This window comes from Poecile atricapillus, chromosome 3 (genome assembly GCF_030490865.1).
Source record: "Poecile atricapillus isolate bPoeAtr1 chromosome 3, bPoeAtr1.hap1, whole genome shotgun sequence".
Taxonomy (NCBI): Eukaryota; Metazoa; Chordata; class Aves; order Passeriformes; family Paridae; genus Poecile; species Poecile atricapillus.
This window is the reverse complement of record NC_081251.1, coordinates 32,018,119-32,030,582: the sequence shown is the minus strand read 5'-3', so window position 1 is coordinate 32,030,582 and position 12,464 is coordinate 32,018,119. Positions and strand designations below refer to the sequence as shown.

At 34.8% G+C, this 12,464-nt stretch overlaps 1 protein-coding gene across 2 annotated transcripts in view; it reads right to left on the bottom strand.

Moving 5' to 3' along the window:
* Window positions 1-12,464, bottom strand: part of MYO6 (myosin VI) — a 102,622-nt gene that overhangs the window by 15,129 nt on the left and 75,029 nt on the right. For both annotated transcript variants that reach the window (XM_058835291.1, XM_058835292.1), the window contains exons 20-28: window positions 12,361-12,454; window positions 10,927-11,057; window positions 10,733-10,810; window positions 9,635-9,764; window positions 8,160-8,250; window positions 6,825-6,975; window positions 5,277-5,485; window positions 4,816-4,894; window positions 2,932-3,092 (exon numbers count right to left, since the gene is read on the bottom strand). In XM_058835291.1, coding sequence (XP_058691274.1) covers window positions 2,932-3,092; window positions 4,816-4,894; window positions 5,277-5,485; window positions 6,825-6,975; window positions 8,160-8,250; window positions 9,635-9,764; window positions 10,733-10,810; window positions 10,927-11,057; window positions 12,361-12,454 — 1,124 coding nt within the window. The remainder of the gene's footprint in view (window positions 1-2,931; window positions 3,093-4,815; window positions 4,895-5,276; window positions 5,486-6,824; window positions 6,976-8,159; window positions 8,251-9,634; window positions 9,765-10,732; window positions 10,811-10,926; window positions 11,058-12,360; window positions 12,455-12,464) is intronic.

The window sequence follows — 12,464 nt, the reverse complement described above, 5'->3', positions numbered from 1 at the left end:
TTCATGAAAGCTGAGAACAGACCCCAAGTCTAACTGCTACACTGGAAACCCACAGGTGCACACATGTAGCACTAACTAAATATGCTACATTAGGACTTCTTTGGATTGCTCTGATGCAACACCCGTAACAGATACACTCATAACAATCTCTAAGACTAGCATCTCTCGGTGTTATATGCCCTACTGTATGTTCCAATAAGCCACATAAATGAAAAATATTGCCCATTTGAAAGCAGATACCCATTATATAATTTATTTTTTTTTCCTTAAGTGCTAATCTCTACCATTAATTTACCTCAGGTGCAGTAAATCATGCATTACACATCCTTTCAAACTGTGGATGAGTGGTAAGATTCAGCAGAACTAGAAGAGGTGCAGCAGATCCAGCACAGAATAAGCACAAATGGAAGTGCTGGATCTGCTGCCAGAACAAACAACTTTTCTTCTTTGATAGAATCCAACAAATATATTTTTCAAGGAAACTGCTAGTACTTATGCCCCTTGAAATATCTACGAAAGCTAAGAAAGTGAACAGCAAGGCATTGCAAAGAAAAGAAATAAACTAGAGGCAGTCATGTTCAAATATGACAACACAAGAGTGTTGCATCTTTCTTAAAAGTGAGTGCATAAAATCACCTTTTTCTTCCTCTTTTCACTCCACAGTTACCACCATAGAATGGAAAATACCCTTTTATTCTTGTCAATATTTAAGCATGAAACCATTTTTTACAAAACTGTGTGAAAACACTTGAAGAACCAGTACATTGCATTAATTCAGTATAAAGTCATACATGCTTCATCTCACTACAGCAAAATTTAACAGGAAAGGTATATAAACTTAAAGAAAAGTCAGTGATTTTAGTGTATCACATGGCAATATGTCGGTCTCAAACGTAGAAGACAGTAGACTATAACTTCTTTAGACTCTAGAAAAATTTTGATTGGTATCATGTAAAAGAAATCCTGAGAATTTATGATTTAATTATTAAATTACATATTTTGTTCTAACAAATAGTTTTCATTTCACTGCATTTCTATAGTTGCTACCTTTAAGGCAACTCCTGAAATTATGTGAAAATCTAGCACCTGATTTCAGTAGAAGACACTAGGATCTGGGTAATGTTTTAGTTTAATTTTAAACAAACCAAAATAAAATAAAATATTAAATTAAAAGCATTCTATTAATGTTTTAAATGTACTATTAACTATTTGAAGTAGACTTTAGAAACAAGGGAAAAAATTTACCAATGAGATAAAAAAGATCTCATATAAGCAGAAAAATCTATCACTTCTTTTCTGGATTTAGGTATTATCTTGCTCAAGAAAGGATTTACATCTCCATGCTAACATGTTCAGACCATTTAGCACTTTCCAACCACTCAGAAGGGTCTTCAGTCTCCTGCCTGCCACACAGCAGAACTGCGCTAGCTATACAGCAGAGAGAAACTAGCAGTCAAAGAGTTGTGAGGACAATTAGTTCATCATCCATTCTGGGATTATACAAGACATACAAATGCCAAAATCATCTATGAGCAGTAGGAAAGCAGTGGAGATTAGAGATTCACTGTCAGAAAATGTACTGAATTCTCTGAGCTCTTCTTTTCTATTGCCTCCCTTCTTTCATATTTAAGAGAACTCTGCCAGGTTGCAACACTAGAGTGACTTTGTGTTTATCTTCAAAGTATTGCACCAAAATCCAGACAAGGAAAGTGGTGAAGCACTGGAACAGGCTTCCTAGGGAAACTGGGGGTGCCCCATCCCTGAAGGTGTTCAAGATCAGCTTGGATAGGCTCTGAGCTACCTAGTTTAGTGGAAGGTGTCCCTCACCATGGTAGGGGGCTGGAATAAGAGGATCTTCAAGGTCTCTTTCCAGCCCAAACCATTCTGATTCTGTGAATGGGGCATGTCAGTCTCATCAGGGACAATATGATAGCTATTGTAGAACTGAGGGAAAAACCACAACTATTTCAGTGGAACTGTCTAAAAGTCATTACTGAACATGACAAAAAAGTTACCCACCTATCTCAAGCAGGCATACAGTTATTAAAAAAATAATATACATCTAGATGTAATTTGGGTAGCAAACAGAACACATCTGGGAGCTTGAAATTTCATGGCAACATAGGGATTTTCTTGCACTGATTTCAACAACAACAACAAACTGAGTAGAGTCATACTAATGAAGTCAACAATTAGGTGATCATGTTCACAGATCCCTTTATGCAACTTGACCAATAAGTACCATTTTTACTGGAACTTTTAAGTTGTTTCTAAGGCACCACCTTTCACACATGAAGAGCTCTTGCTTTGCAGACAGGCAGTGTGGTTCTGTGTATCAAAAGTTAAGCTCTTCTTACTGCACATGAAAAATTCACACAAAACACGACTACCACTTAACATTTGAACCCATCTATGTTAGATATTTTCATTCCACTAGAAAAAAACTAACCAGTCAGGGCACAGAAATTACTTTTATTTCTGCATTCAAAGAGGGCTTCTTGTTTAAAAGAAAAAAAAAATCCCACACAAATTCACTGTACAAATGGAACCATCAAGTCCTAGCAAAGATGCATTTTATTATTACTTACCACTGAAGAAATTCCATTCCCTACTTTAAATGAGTCATAAAAATCAGAATTTTAAGTTTGCCATCCTGGTTAGAACTCAAAAAAAGAGAACTGCAGTCATATTCACAAGCACCTACAAAATTACTGATGTAGCAAGATGCAAAATGAAGAAAGTATAAGCAGAAGAAATTTATGCTTAACAAATTTCAAAAGTTAATTTGAAAAACATTCTAATACACTGACTTAGAAGTCATTTAATGAACACAAAGTTCCATAAATTCAACAAGAGCACAGTCTTCTCAAAGGGATCGGGATAGGGAGAAAAAAACTACAGAGAGGAAAATGTAACTACTTAACTCCATACCTGCGCAAACCTAAATCAAGCTGAGCTTCATCACTGATGAGTTCTGCCTCGCTCTGAGCGATTCGCATTGCAAGCTCATGGTCACGACGTTCCTGTTCAAGCACTGCCTGGTGCTGGGTTTCCTCCTCTCGCTCTCTAGCTAGCTGAGCCTCAATTTCAGCCTGTTTTAGAATAAGACATCTTTAACCTCACCCAATCAAATCCAGTATGCTACATAAGCAGTATTAGAAAAATATGCCAAGTAGTATATTAGCTTTTGAAAACACATACAGTTTACAGAATTGAAAAATTAACAGCATTAGTATTTAGTTTGACACAAGAAAATGAAATAGCTACAAACTGAATCTTGGTTCTCATACAGTTTATCAAATATTGTCCACCACTTATACTACCTTTTCAAATAAAGTGCAAAGTAATTCATATTTATTTCTTTAAAATATATGAAATATTTAGTTCACTATTATAAAAATTAGTCTTCAAAAGTTTTTAGAATCATTAAAAGTCAAATGGACCAGAGACAATAGCCACTCTTCCACAGCACTAACACAATACTTCCTCGATATTCTGCTCTTGGCATTACAGGACATTGTAATAGGCACTACTTTGGATATAGGTCTGTAGTTCATTTTGAAAAGGGATTAAGACAGACACTGGAATTCTCTGTGGAACTGATCTGACTTTGAATTTAAGCAAATGGTAGAACTTCTAAAACAGTGCAGTGCAAGAGCAATTCAAATATACTGCCTCTGCAGAGCCAAACAACAGCAGCAGTTTACCATCATTACTCCACAAAAAGCCTTGCACACACAGTAAGTAAAACAGGATCATACAATTCATACCTTCAAAAGGCACATACACCAAGTTTTACGCAGTGCCCAAAAATTAACAAAGGAAACAAAGCTGCTTCCCACTCATCATCATGAAGTTGCACCGATAAAACACTAAAAACCATACAGTTACACCAGTGACTTTACCCTATGAATCTCATTTTAGATTAGCTGATAAACCAAACCACCAGGAGGAAATAATGAGAAATTAACTGTATGTGGGAGAATGAAACACCCTACAGGATTATGTATCCGCTTGGATCCCAACACAGCATTTTAAAGTGTAAACTACATTCTGAATTGTGGATATCCACAGCTCAGAAACCAAGAAACATTGATAAAGACAATCACTATAGATGTTCTTTCTTCTCATAATACTGTTATCCCAGGTCACCCAAGCAATCTCCAAGAAAAAAGAAGGATATAGGGGCCAAACATACCTCAGAATGATAGCTCATTAGGAAATCAGGAAGAGTTGCCATAAATCAAGGGGAACGGTGGGAGTGGGGTTTGAACTGCATGTATTTAGTGTACATGAATGTAGCCAAAGGAGTTACCAAGGACAGTCCTGCATCCTCTCATTATTATCAATATTCTGAAAGTGTTTGCAGTTAAGCAAGTAAATGACACAGTCCAAGTCAAGATGTGACTTTAGTAAATGAATGCCAAACTTGCCTGACATGGACCACCCACAAAACCTTTAAAGGCTAAACTAGGATTCTCCAGTGTTGTGGATTTTTAAAATAACTTTTAAAATCCTTTAAAAACAGATGCACCTCCACTCAGAATACCTGAAGCTGCATGGGAACTAGAAATAGGTGATCTGTCTTGGGATGCCCTAACCACAACATCTGTCTTTTATTTACTAATAAAGCAACATCGGTGAATGACTGAGACACGCATTTATGGAAAGAAGCCATTAGATTCAGTTGAGAATGTAAGCTACAAAAAATATATTTACAAATAAGTAAATGAATACAAGAAAACAAAACACACAACCCCAAAACTACTGCAGTAACAAAAATCCCCCAAAGCCACACACAGCTAAAGCATTAACCTGAATACGCTTTTCTTCCTCTTCCCTCTTTTTTCTCTCCTCCTCTTCTTGTTTTCTCTTTGCCTCAATCTCTGATTTCCTATTACATAGGAGAAGGAAATGAAATTGTGTTAGTGTGACACAAGTAAACAAGAAATAGTAAGAAATACAACGTCTCTTTCATAAAATTGGTAATCCAGAAATCAGTACAGTCCTGATGACAAGATCCTACATGAAAGTCATGAAATGTTTCAAGTACATCTGTATTTCCAGCTGCATCATACAATTTCTTCCATATGCTCTTCTGACACTTGCCTTATAAATCACTGGAAAAAGGAAACGTTTCAACACTGCACAGAACACCCAGCATACAATCCAACTGACTCTCTAAGTGAAAGTATATCAAAAACAACTTCATCAAAAAGCCTTGCCTGTTTTCTTCCCATTCTATAACCAGCAACTTATTCAAATTCAAAACTCACAGGCGTCTTTCCTCTTCATCCTTTCTTCGTTTTTGGTCTTCCTCTTCACGTCTCTTTCTTTCTTTTTCCATTTCCTCTTGGATGCGTCGTAGCCTCTCTGCTTCATCCTCTTGCTGCTTCTTCTTTTGCAGTGCACTCAGAAGCTGCTCTGAGCTTTTGACTAAAGCATCATATTCTTTCTGTATCTGTTCTCTAGTCATTATAGTGGTCTGTAAAAATAATAATGGGGTTATTCTTTTTTATTTGTACTTCACTTTTGAAAGCATATACTACAAAAATATTAAGTGAAACAAGATCACTGAGTACTATACTTAAATTATATATGCACCTCAGGGCTGGGTAGCTTAAGTCCATTCTTCCCTTTCTTTCTAAAATCCTGAAGACCCATTCCTCTCCTCTCTCCTATAAAACCATACAAAGTAATCTCTATTTCATCACTGAAATTAAACATGACTTTTCCAAACATGCCTTCATATTTTCAATCTTGCAGTTTTAGCTATAGAAATTAATTCTTAACATACTAGGATGGAAATTAAGGCCTGGCCATGTGTATTTTGCATTGTGTTCTTATCTTCTTTAGTGGTTATTTACAGCTCTGCTTTTATGTCATAGCATAAAATAGTTTTTCCTAATATTTCTGCTAGGACTCAGAAAAAATATTGTACTGTATTGCAACTAACTTTTTCTAAGAAGTTATTAGTAACAAATGACAGGTTGAAAATGTTTCAAAAATAGCCTTTGCTACACATATTTTCAGACCTTATTGACAGGTACAATTTAATTTCATTTTCCAATTCATATCTTACTAATAAAACTGCAATATAGGGGGTTTGCTGACCTTTTCTGATAGTGTATCATGATGATAATCAAATTATATAATTTTTATTAGAAAAGCTGACAGGTTAACTCTACCATCTTTTCAATAGTGATTTTAAATAGAGAAGTCTTAATATGGTACTGTAAGAAAACTATAATACTGCATGAAACAAGAATTCAAGAAACCAAATTTTTTCTAACACTAATAAATGCCAGTGTGCTTTCATTTTGTCTTTTTGCTTCTGTGGTAAGAAAGAGATGACTACAGACCTGAAGCAAATCAGCAACCTGAACTCTCTTTACTATCAAGAGTCTGAAAAAAAGTCTAAAGAAACCTTGTAACTGGAAAAGAAATGGCTTTAATCTGTGATAAATGCCTTGTTTCAGCCCTTATTAGGTTAAAATATTGGTAATATGCATTATTCCAATAATGAAAGCAACAACAAATTATTGACAACACTTACCTCATAATACCAACATGCATTTTTTCTTTAAAACCTTCAGTGCCAATTTTGACACACAGACACCAAAGTCTAGATCTATGCACCTATTTTCAGGACTCGCTTCAGTTATATTTATAAATAATTTTAAACAGGAATTACCCCATGACTGAAAATGAAGACCAATATATTATATTTTCTATTAAGGAAAATGCATTGGCCTTCTCCTTTAGATTAAGTTTTTTAAGGATTCCAGTACCAAGACACTATTTCTCTCATTATTATCACATACCTTAATTTTGGTCATTGAAGCATCAATAGAATCCTCCAGCTCCTTGACCTGCTTGCTTGTCTCTGCTTTCCCCTCCTTCAGAGCACTTACTACTTCATTAAATTTATCAAGTCTCTTTTTCAGTGTGCGTACTTTTATCAGGCCATCAATGCTGTGAAGGTAAGACAGCTTATTTCTATCTTGAGATGATTTTGGAAGATGATATTTTTAAAACTCCAGTAGTCACTCATGTAAAAAACGGGGAGAGAAGTTATGCCTTCTGACAAAACTCACTCTCTTTTTTGAAATTCAAGCATTATCACATCAAGTAACATACAAGTAACTAAGTAATGGAGCCTTTTTCCAAGCAGTAACTAAAATTACTTAGCAGATAGTGAATTAAAATTGAAAAATGCATTTTTATTTTGTGAATTAATTTGGGTTAGTTTTTTGGTTTTTTGACAACAATAAATCATTAGTATCCACTGGAGGATTTCAACTAGAAGAGATAAAAGTTGAGTAGTGCCATTTATTCAAAGAGCAATAACAGAATTAATCAGATAAAACTTAACTACACAGCAGGGAACATTCATTGTACCCCAAAGGAGTGAGAAAACAAGGCTGGGGAAGAGTTCAGGAAGAGTTTTAAGAACCACTATTGAAGGCCCCACACAGAAATTACAACTCTGCAGATAATCTTCCTAAATAGAAATCACTGTAATGGGATTCACAAATCAACACACAAAAGTAGAAACTAAATCAAATCATTAAAGATGAGCACCAACTAGCTCAAAAATTATAAAAATGTCAGAAATGCCAAGATTCAAAATGAAACATAATTCTCAAGGGATGTAAAAGAATTTATTAGAGGCCTGCAACTAGAACAGAGCTGCATCTCTGTCAAACAAAAAGGTGTCAGCAGAGCTTAATGATTGAAGTAGTTTTTCCATCAGTATTCACTGCAATCAGCTAATGGAATTAATTTCAAGAGGAGACAAGACAGTTATTATTTCTAAGATAAAAATGAAAGGGAGCCTATAAAGGAAGGTGTGAATGTGTAAGGGACAAAAATTAATGAGCTTAAATTAAATTAGACATACTTAATAAAAGATTTCTAAAAACAAGGCTGTCACTGAAGGATTTTATGAACAAAGAGCTAAAGAAACATCTTTTAGGAAAGGTTCAGATTTAGTCTATTCATCCTTGGAAAAGAGCAAAATAACACAGAACCTCCTTCAATTGTACTTTGCATCATTATATGATTTCAGATAGATTTAGTTAAGTAAACCTGTTCTTACAGGCACAAGAAAATACTGTTTAAAACATATTTTCTTCAACCAAGGAATATCTTCTTACCGTGGTTTGTGCTTTCTCTTGCAAAGCCACATACGAATAGTCTTTTGTATTTTAATGCAGGCACTGGCTCGATATTTTATCTTATTCTTCACTGTAAACAACAGAAGATAGAATCTTAACGTTTTATACATTTCAACACAGCTTCTATCCTCCTCACACATTTGATGTCTGTGTGAAGATTATGTGTGTTTGAGAGCTTGCTCTATATTGGAACCACAACATTTCAGAAACAGAATAGAAGAATTCACAATCTTGGGCCAGGCACAGAGGCTCCCACCCAAAACCAACAGGAACAACGAAACATAGGCACACTCACACCCCACTCCAGATTCACGGATATCAGTAAGCTCAGTTAAGTCACAGGCTCAAGCAAGCAGGAAACACTCAGCTTGAAGTCTTAGTCCTGTGTTGAAGAGTATTCAAGTAGCCAATAGATAGATAAATAATAAATAGAGATAATAAAGTGGAACTTCACCGCAACTTCACTGAGCATTTCTCTACAATACTGGAACAAAAAAAAAAAAAAAACCCAGAACAAAATCTCTAACTTTTGTTCTAATACTCTTTATCTAAAGACTCAACCCAAATGGTTAAGACCAGGAAGCAAGTTAAACAGAGAATCAAGGCACTGGCATATGCATGTGTGCCGAGTATTTCATAAGTGCAACAATAAATGAGTTTTTACAGATTTACTAGAGAAAACAGATGTCTGTGGATCTAGACTGCCTATTGCACAAGGTTTGTGAATACACTGATGTTTAACTACTGGACTTAGGTGGTCATAAAGATGAACTTTACTTCTTGTTTATCTGTTTCAGCTTTTTACTGGAAATAAAATTAGCTTCCAGTTTCCCATTAAATACTACGAAGAAATAATATTATTATTTCCCTGTGTTTCTACTTTTTGCACATGGTGACATACTTTCTGTCCTATCTTTCTGGAAAAAATAGACTGAATGGCATAAGTGTCTAGGTCAAACGCAAGATTCTAGTGTTACAATCTCTGATGCTTGAAATCTGTATCATAGGAATTCAGAAATTCCATTTGCTCCACTGTAAACAGCAACAAATAATAATCATTCAGTGACAGATGTGGAAGCCATGGCTGTGCTGGCCCAAATGCACAGCCATGTGTGCACTGGCATAAGGCCTTTAAGCTTTTCTTCTCCATTTTTATGCACAGTTTCCACCCTCCATGTTATTAGAGATTGCTGACATTCTGCATAAGACCTTTCCCTATCTCCCAGACACCTTTACTGAAGCACACCACAAGTGCCAATCTCTATTCCACACCATGTTACTCCTACTCTGCACAGTAAACTTCAAGAAAAATATCACCAACCTTGAAATCAATTACTCAGACTTCAGTATGTAACCACCTGCTATACATGTCCTTGGCCACATTTCAAGGTAATAATAATTGCTTTGCTGTATTTTTACAAACATTTATATTTAATAAAACATAAAGCACATACATTTAATCACTGAGAGAGAACACCATTGAACTTTTTTCCAACGACTGCAGATAAGCCAGCGATTCACTCGTTTAACCAGCTCTGCTAAGTGATCCGGATCAGACTTCATTATCTGATCAAACTCTGCAAACTAAATGATAATTAGAACAAGTTTTACATATTAGGAGGACAGAGAGTGTTTGACACTATTATTTAAGATCATGCTGAGTTAAAATGTTAAAATATTTTTAACATAAACTCTATGTCATTATATAAGCTTTCAACTGAAGTCAGCAGATAAATTTTATTACACTTCATTGTATAATGGTAACAGAAATTACAGATTTTTTTATATGTTTGTTTTATGGATGTCTAAAAATCGGCATTTTGAATAATATAACTATTCATTAATCACCAATAATATTTATTGCTAAAATTTTTAAAAATCAATTGTTTTTCTACATCCTGGAAATGAACTCTGGCCTTCCACAACTTCCAGACACATCTAATTATATATATCTTATTATATATTATATTTAATATGATATAAATATATTATATTATTATATGAAAAAAAAATTAAAGCTGAAAGCACTTCTCAATTTTTAACCCTTGTATATGGTTCCCATTGAAGGCTACATTTTCTGAAAATCCTGTGCTTCTGCTTTTCAGTAATTACACGACAGGAGGAACATTCTTTTGGGTTTACAGTAATTTTCCTTTCTCATCACAATAGCTCTCAACTTCATCTCCTTTCACTGAATAGAAGCAGCAATGCTCAGAATCACAGAAAGAGATTTCAGCTGTAAACAGATATTTCTAGAAAATATTTCTTCTTGGCTCTGATTTCCTCTTTTTAATAGTCAACATAATTCTTGGAATACAAACATTGCATTAGAAATACTGTAGTATCAACAATTAGAATACAAACCCAACTGTATCAGTTCTAATTCTGTGGTTTATTCAAAGAAAATGAACAAAATTATTTACAAAAATCCTGGGCAACCTTATTTAGGTTGGCCACACTTTTATCAATGTGCAAACAATGTCACCTTCAAAGCTACTTTCAAACTGAAACTATTCTAAGATTCTTAATAATGAACTACAAAAAAAGATTACCTTGCCCGGTCTAAAAAACACCTTGGTTAGCCCAAATTTGTAATCATTTTCATTTAGTCCCAGGGCTTTAAATAGGGCCTGAAACAGAGAAAACAGAAATTATTATATTCTCCCACCTTCAAAAAAACACAAAAACTAATATCACAATACATTTCCTCTCCTGGATGATACAGAATAATTATTTTCTTTCTTACTTTGCAAAAAAGTCTAGGGTCCAGTCGAGCCAATTTTTCAGGCAAGTATTTCTTGTACATATTGTATAGTTCATGAAATGAAGCTCGAGACGGGAAACCACCTTGCATCAAATCCAGAACTGACACCATCCCTAAATTCACAGAGACACATGCACAAAAGCTGGTATCAGTAACACGCAAATTAAGCAGTGAATTTTACGATAACCAGTAGGTTTACGACATAAGACTCAAAGGCATTGTTCAGAGACTAAACCACAAAGTTCAGCTGGGATTTCATCAAGCCTGTAGAACACATAAGAAAAGCCCATATAGTTTTCTCCCTGCTAGAGGGGTAACACTCAATCATCTATAGATTTTTTTTCTAATATTTCTTCTAAAATTTTTTTTTATTTCTCAGTAGATTCGACATTTGCATTTTTAAAGGGAAGAAATCCCAAATCCATACTCCAAACCACCAAATAATGCCCAACCAGGCTTTTATTTTAATCATGTGAATGGTATTTGTGAGATGTGGTGCAGATGCAACCTCAAAAATATATGCAGTGCTAGAACATTTAGTGTATTTAAAATACAAGGTGTCAGCTGCTAAGATGCAACTCTAATGTCCTGGATAATGTTACTACATTTTGGCTGCAACTATGACATCAGTAAAGTCCAGACAGTCAAGTAAGATTCAAATTATTTCAGCAGCACAGGCCATACCACTTTTGACCCACTACTTTATCCTATCAACAGAGGCTGCAGTTAAGTTTTCAAGTTAGACCTTAACCTGTGGTTGCTGTTGTAAAACCTAATCTTTTGTGTACTTGCTTTCAGTAGAAATTTAATTTTTTTATACTGTCTTTTGTTTTCAAATATTCAGTGGGGCATGAGCAAATAAAGCTGTAAATTTGGAATGCATCTAGTATTTCAAGAATAATGAAGATGCAGCATTTTATCCATGTTGGATATTTAGCTCCAAATCAAGTTAATAGTGATATAAAGAAACTTTTGAGAAAGTAAAAAATATAACTGAACTCCATCATATTATCTATAAAATCAAAGAACAGTGGCGTGCTTCAACTATTAGATATCTCAGCTATAACACTGACTGCCTTTAAATGCACACAAGAATTTCTAACACTTCAACTGCCATAAAAATTTAAAATTCTATTGTTCCAGACTGAACGGGTGCCCTATTAATCCTGTGGGCAGCTCTTTGCAAGGAGAGTCTTCATGGCAGTTCAGATGAATTATTTCTAGGGTCCTATTGACTAAAATGAATGCTAATTTACTAAAAATCTAAATACCTGTTTATAAGGCATAAAAAACCCACCTTCTAGAAACCAGTTCAAGCAAGGAAATACTGCTTTCATCCCACATATTTCAAGCTTACGGTAATATATAATCACCAAAGTAAAAATCAGACTGAAATATACAAGAGGCATACATTACCTGAACACTGAAGCTGAGAGAGGATCTGTCCTCCTTCAAAATGGTGACTTGTCATCTTTAGATTAGGTTTGATACAGCGAATAAAGCTCGATCCCTATGACCAA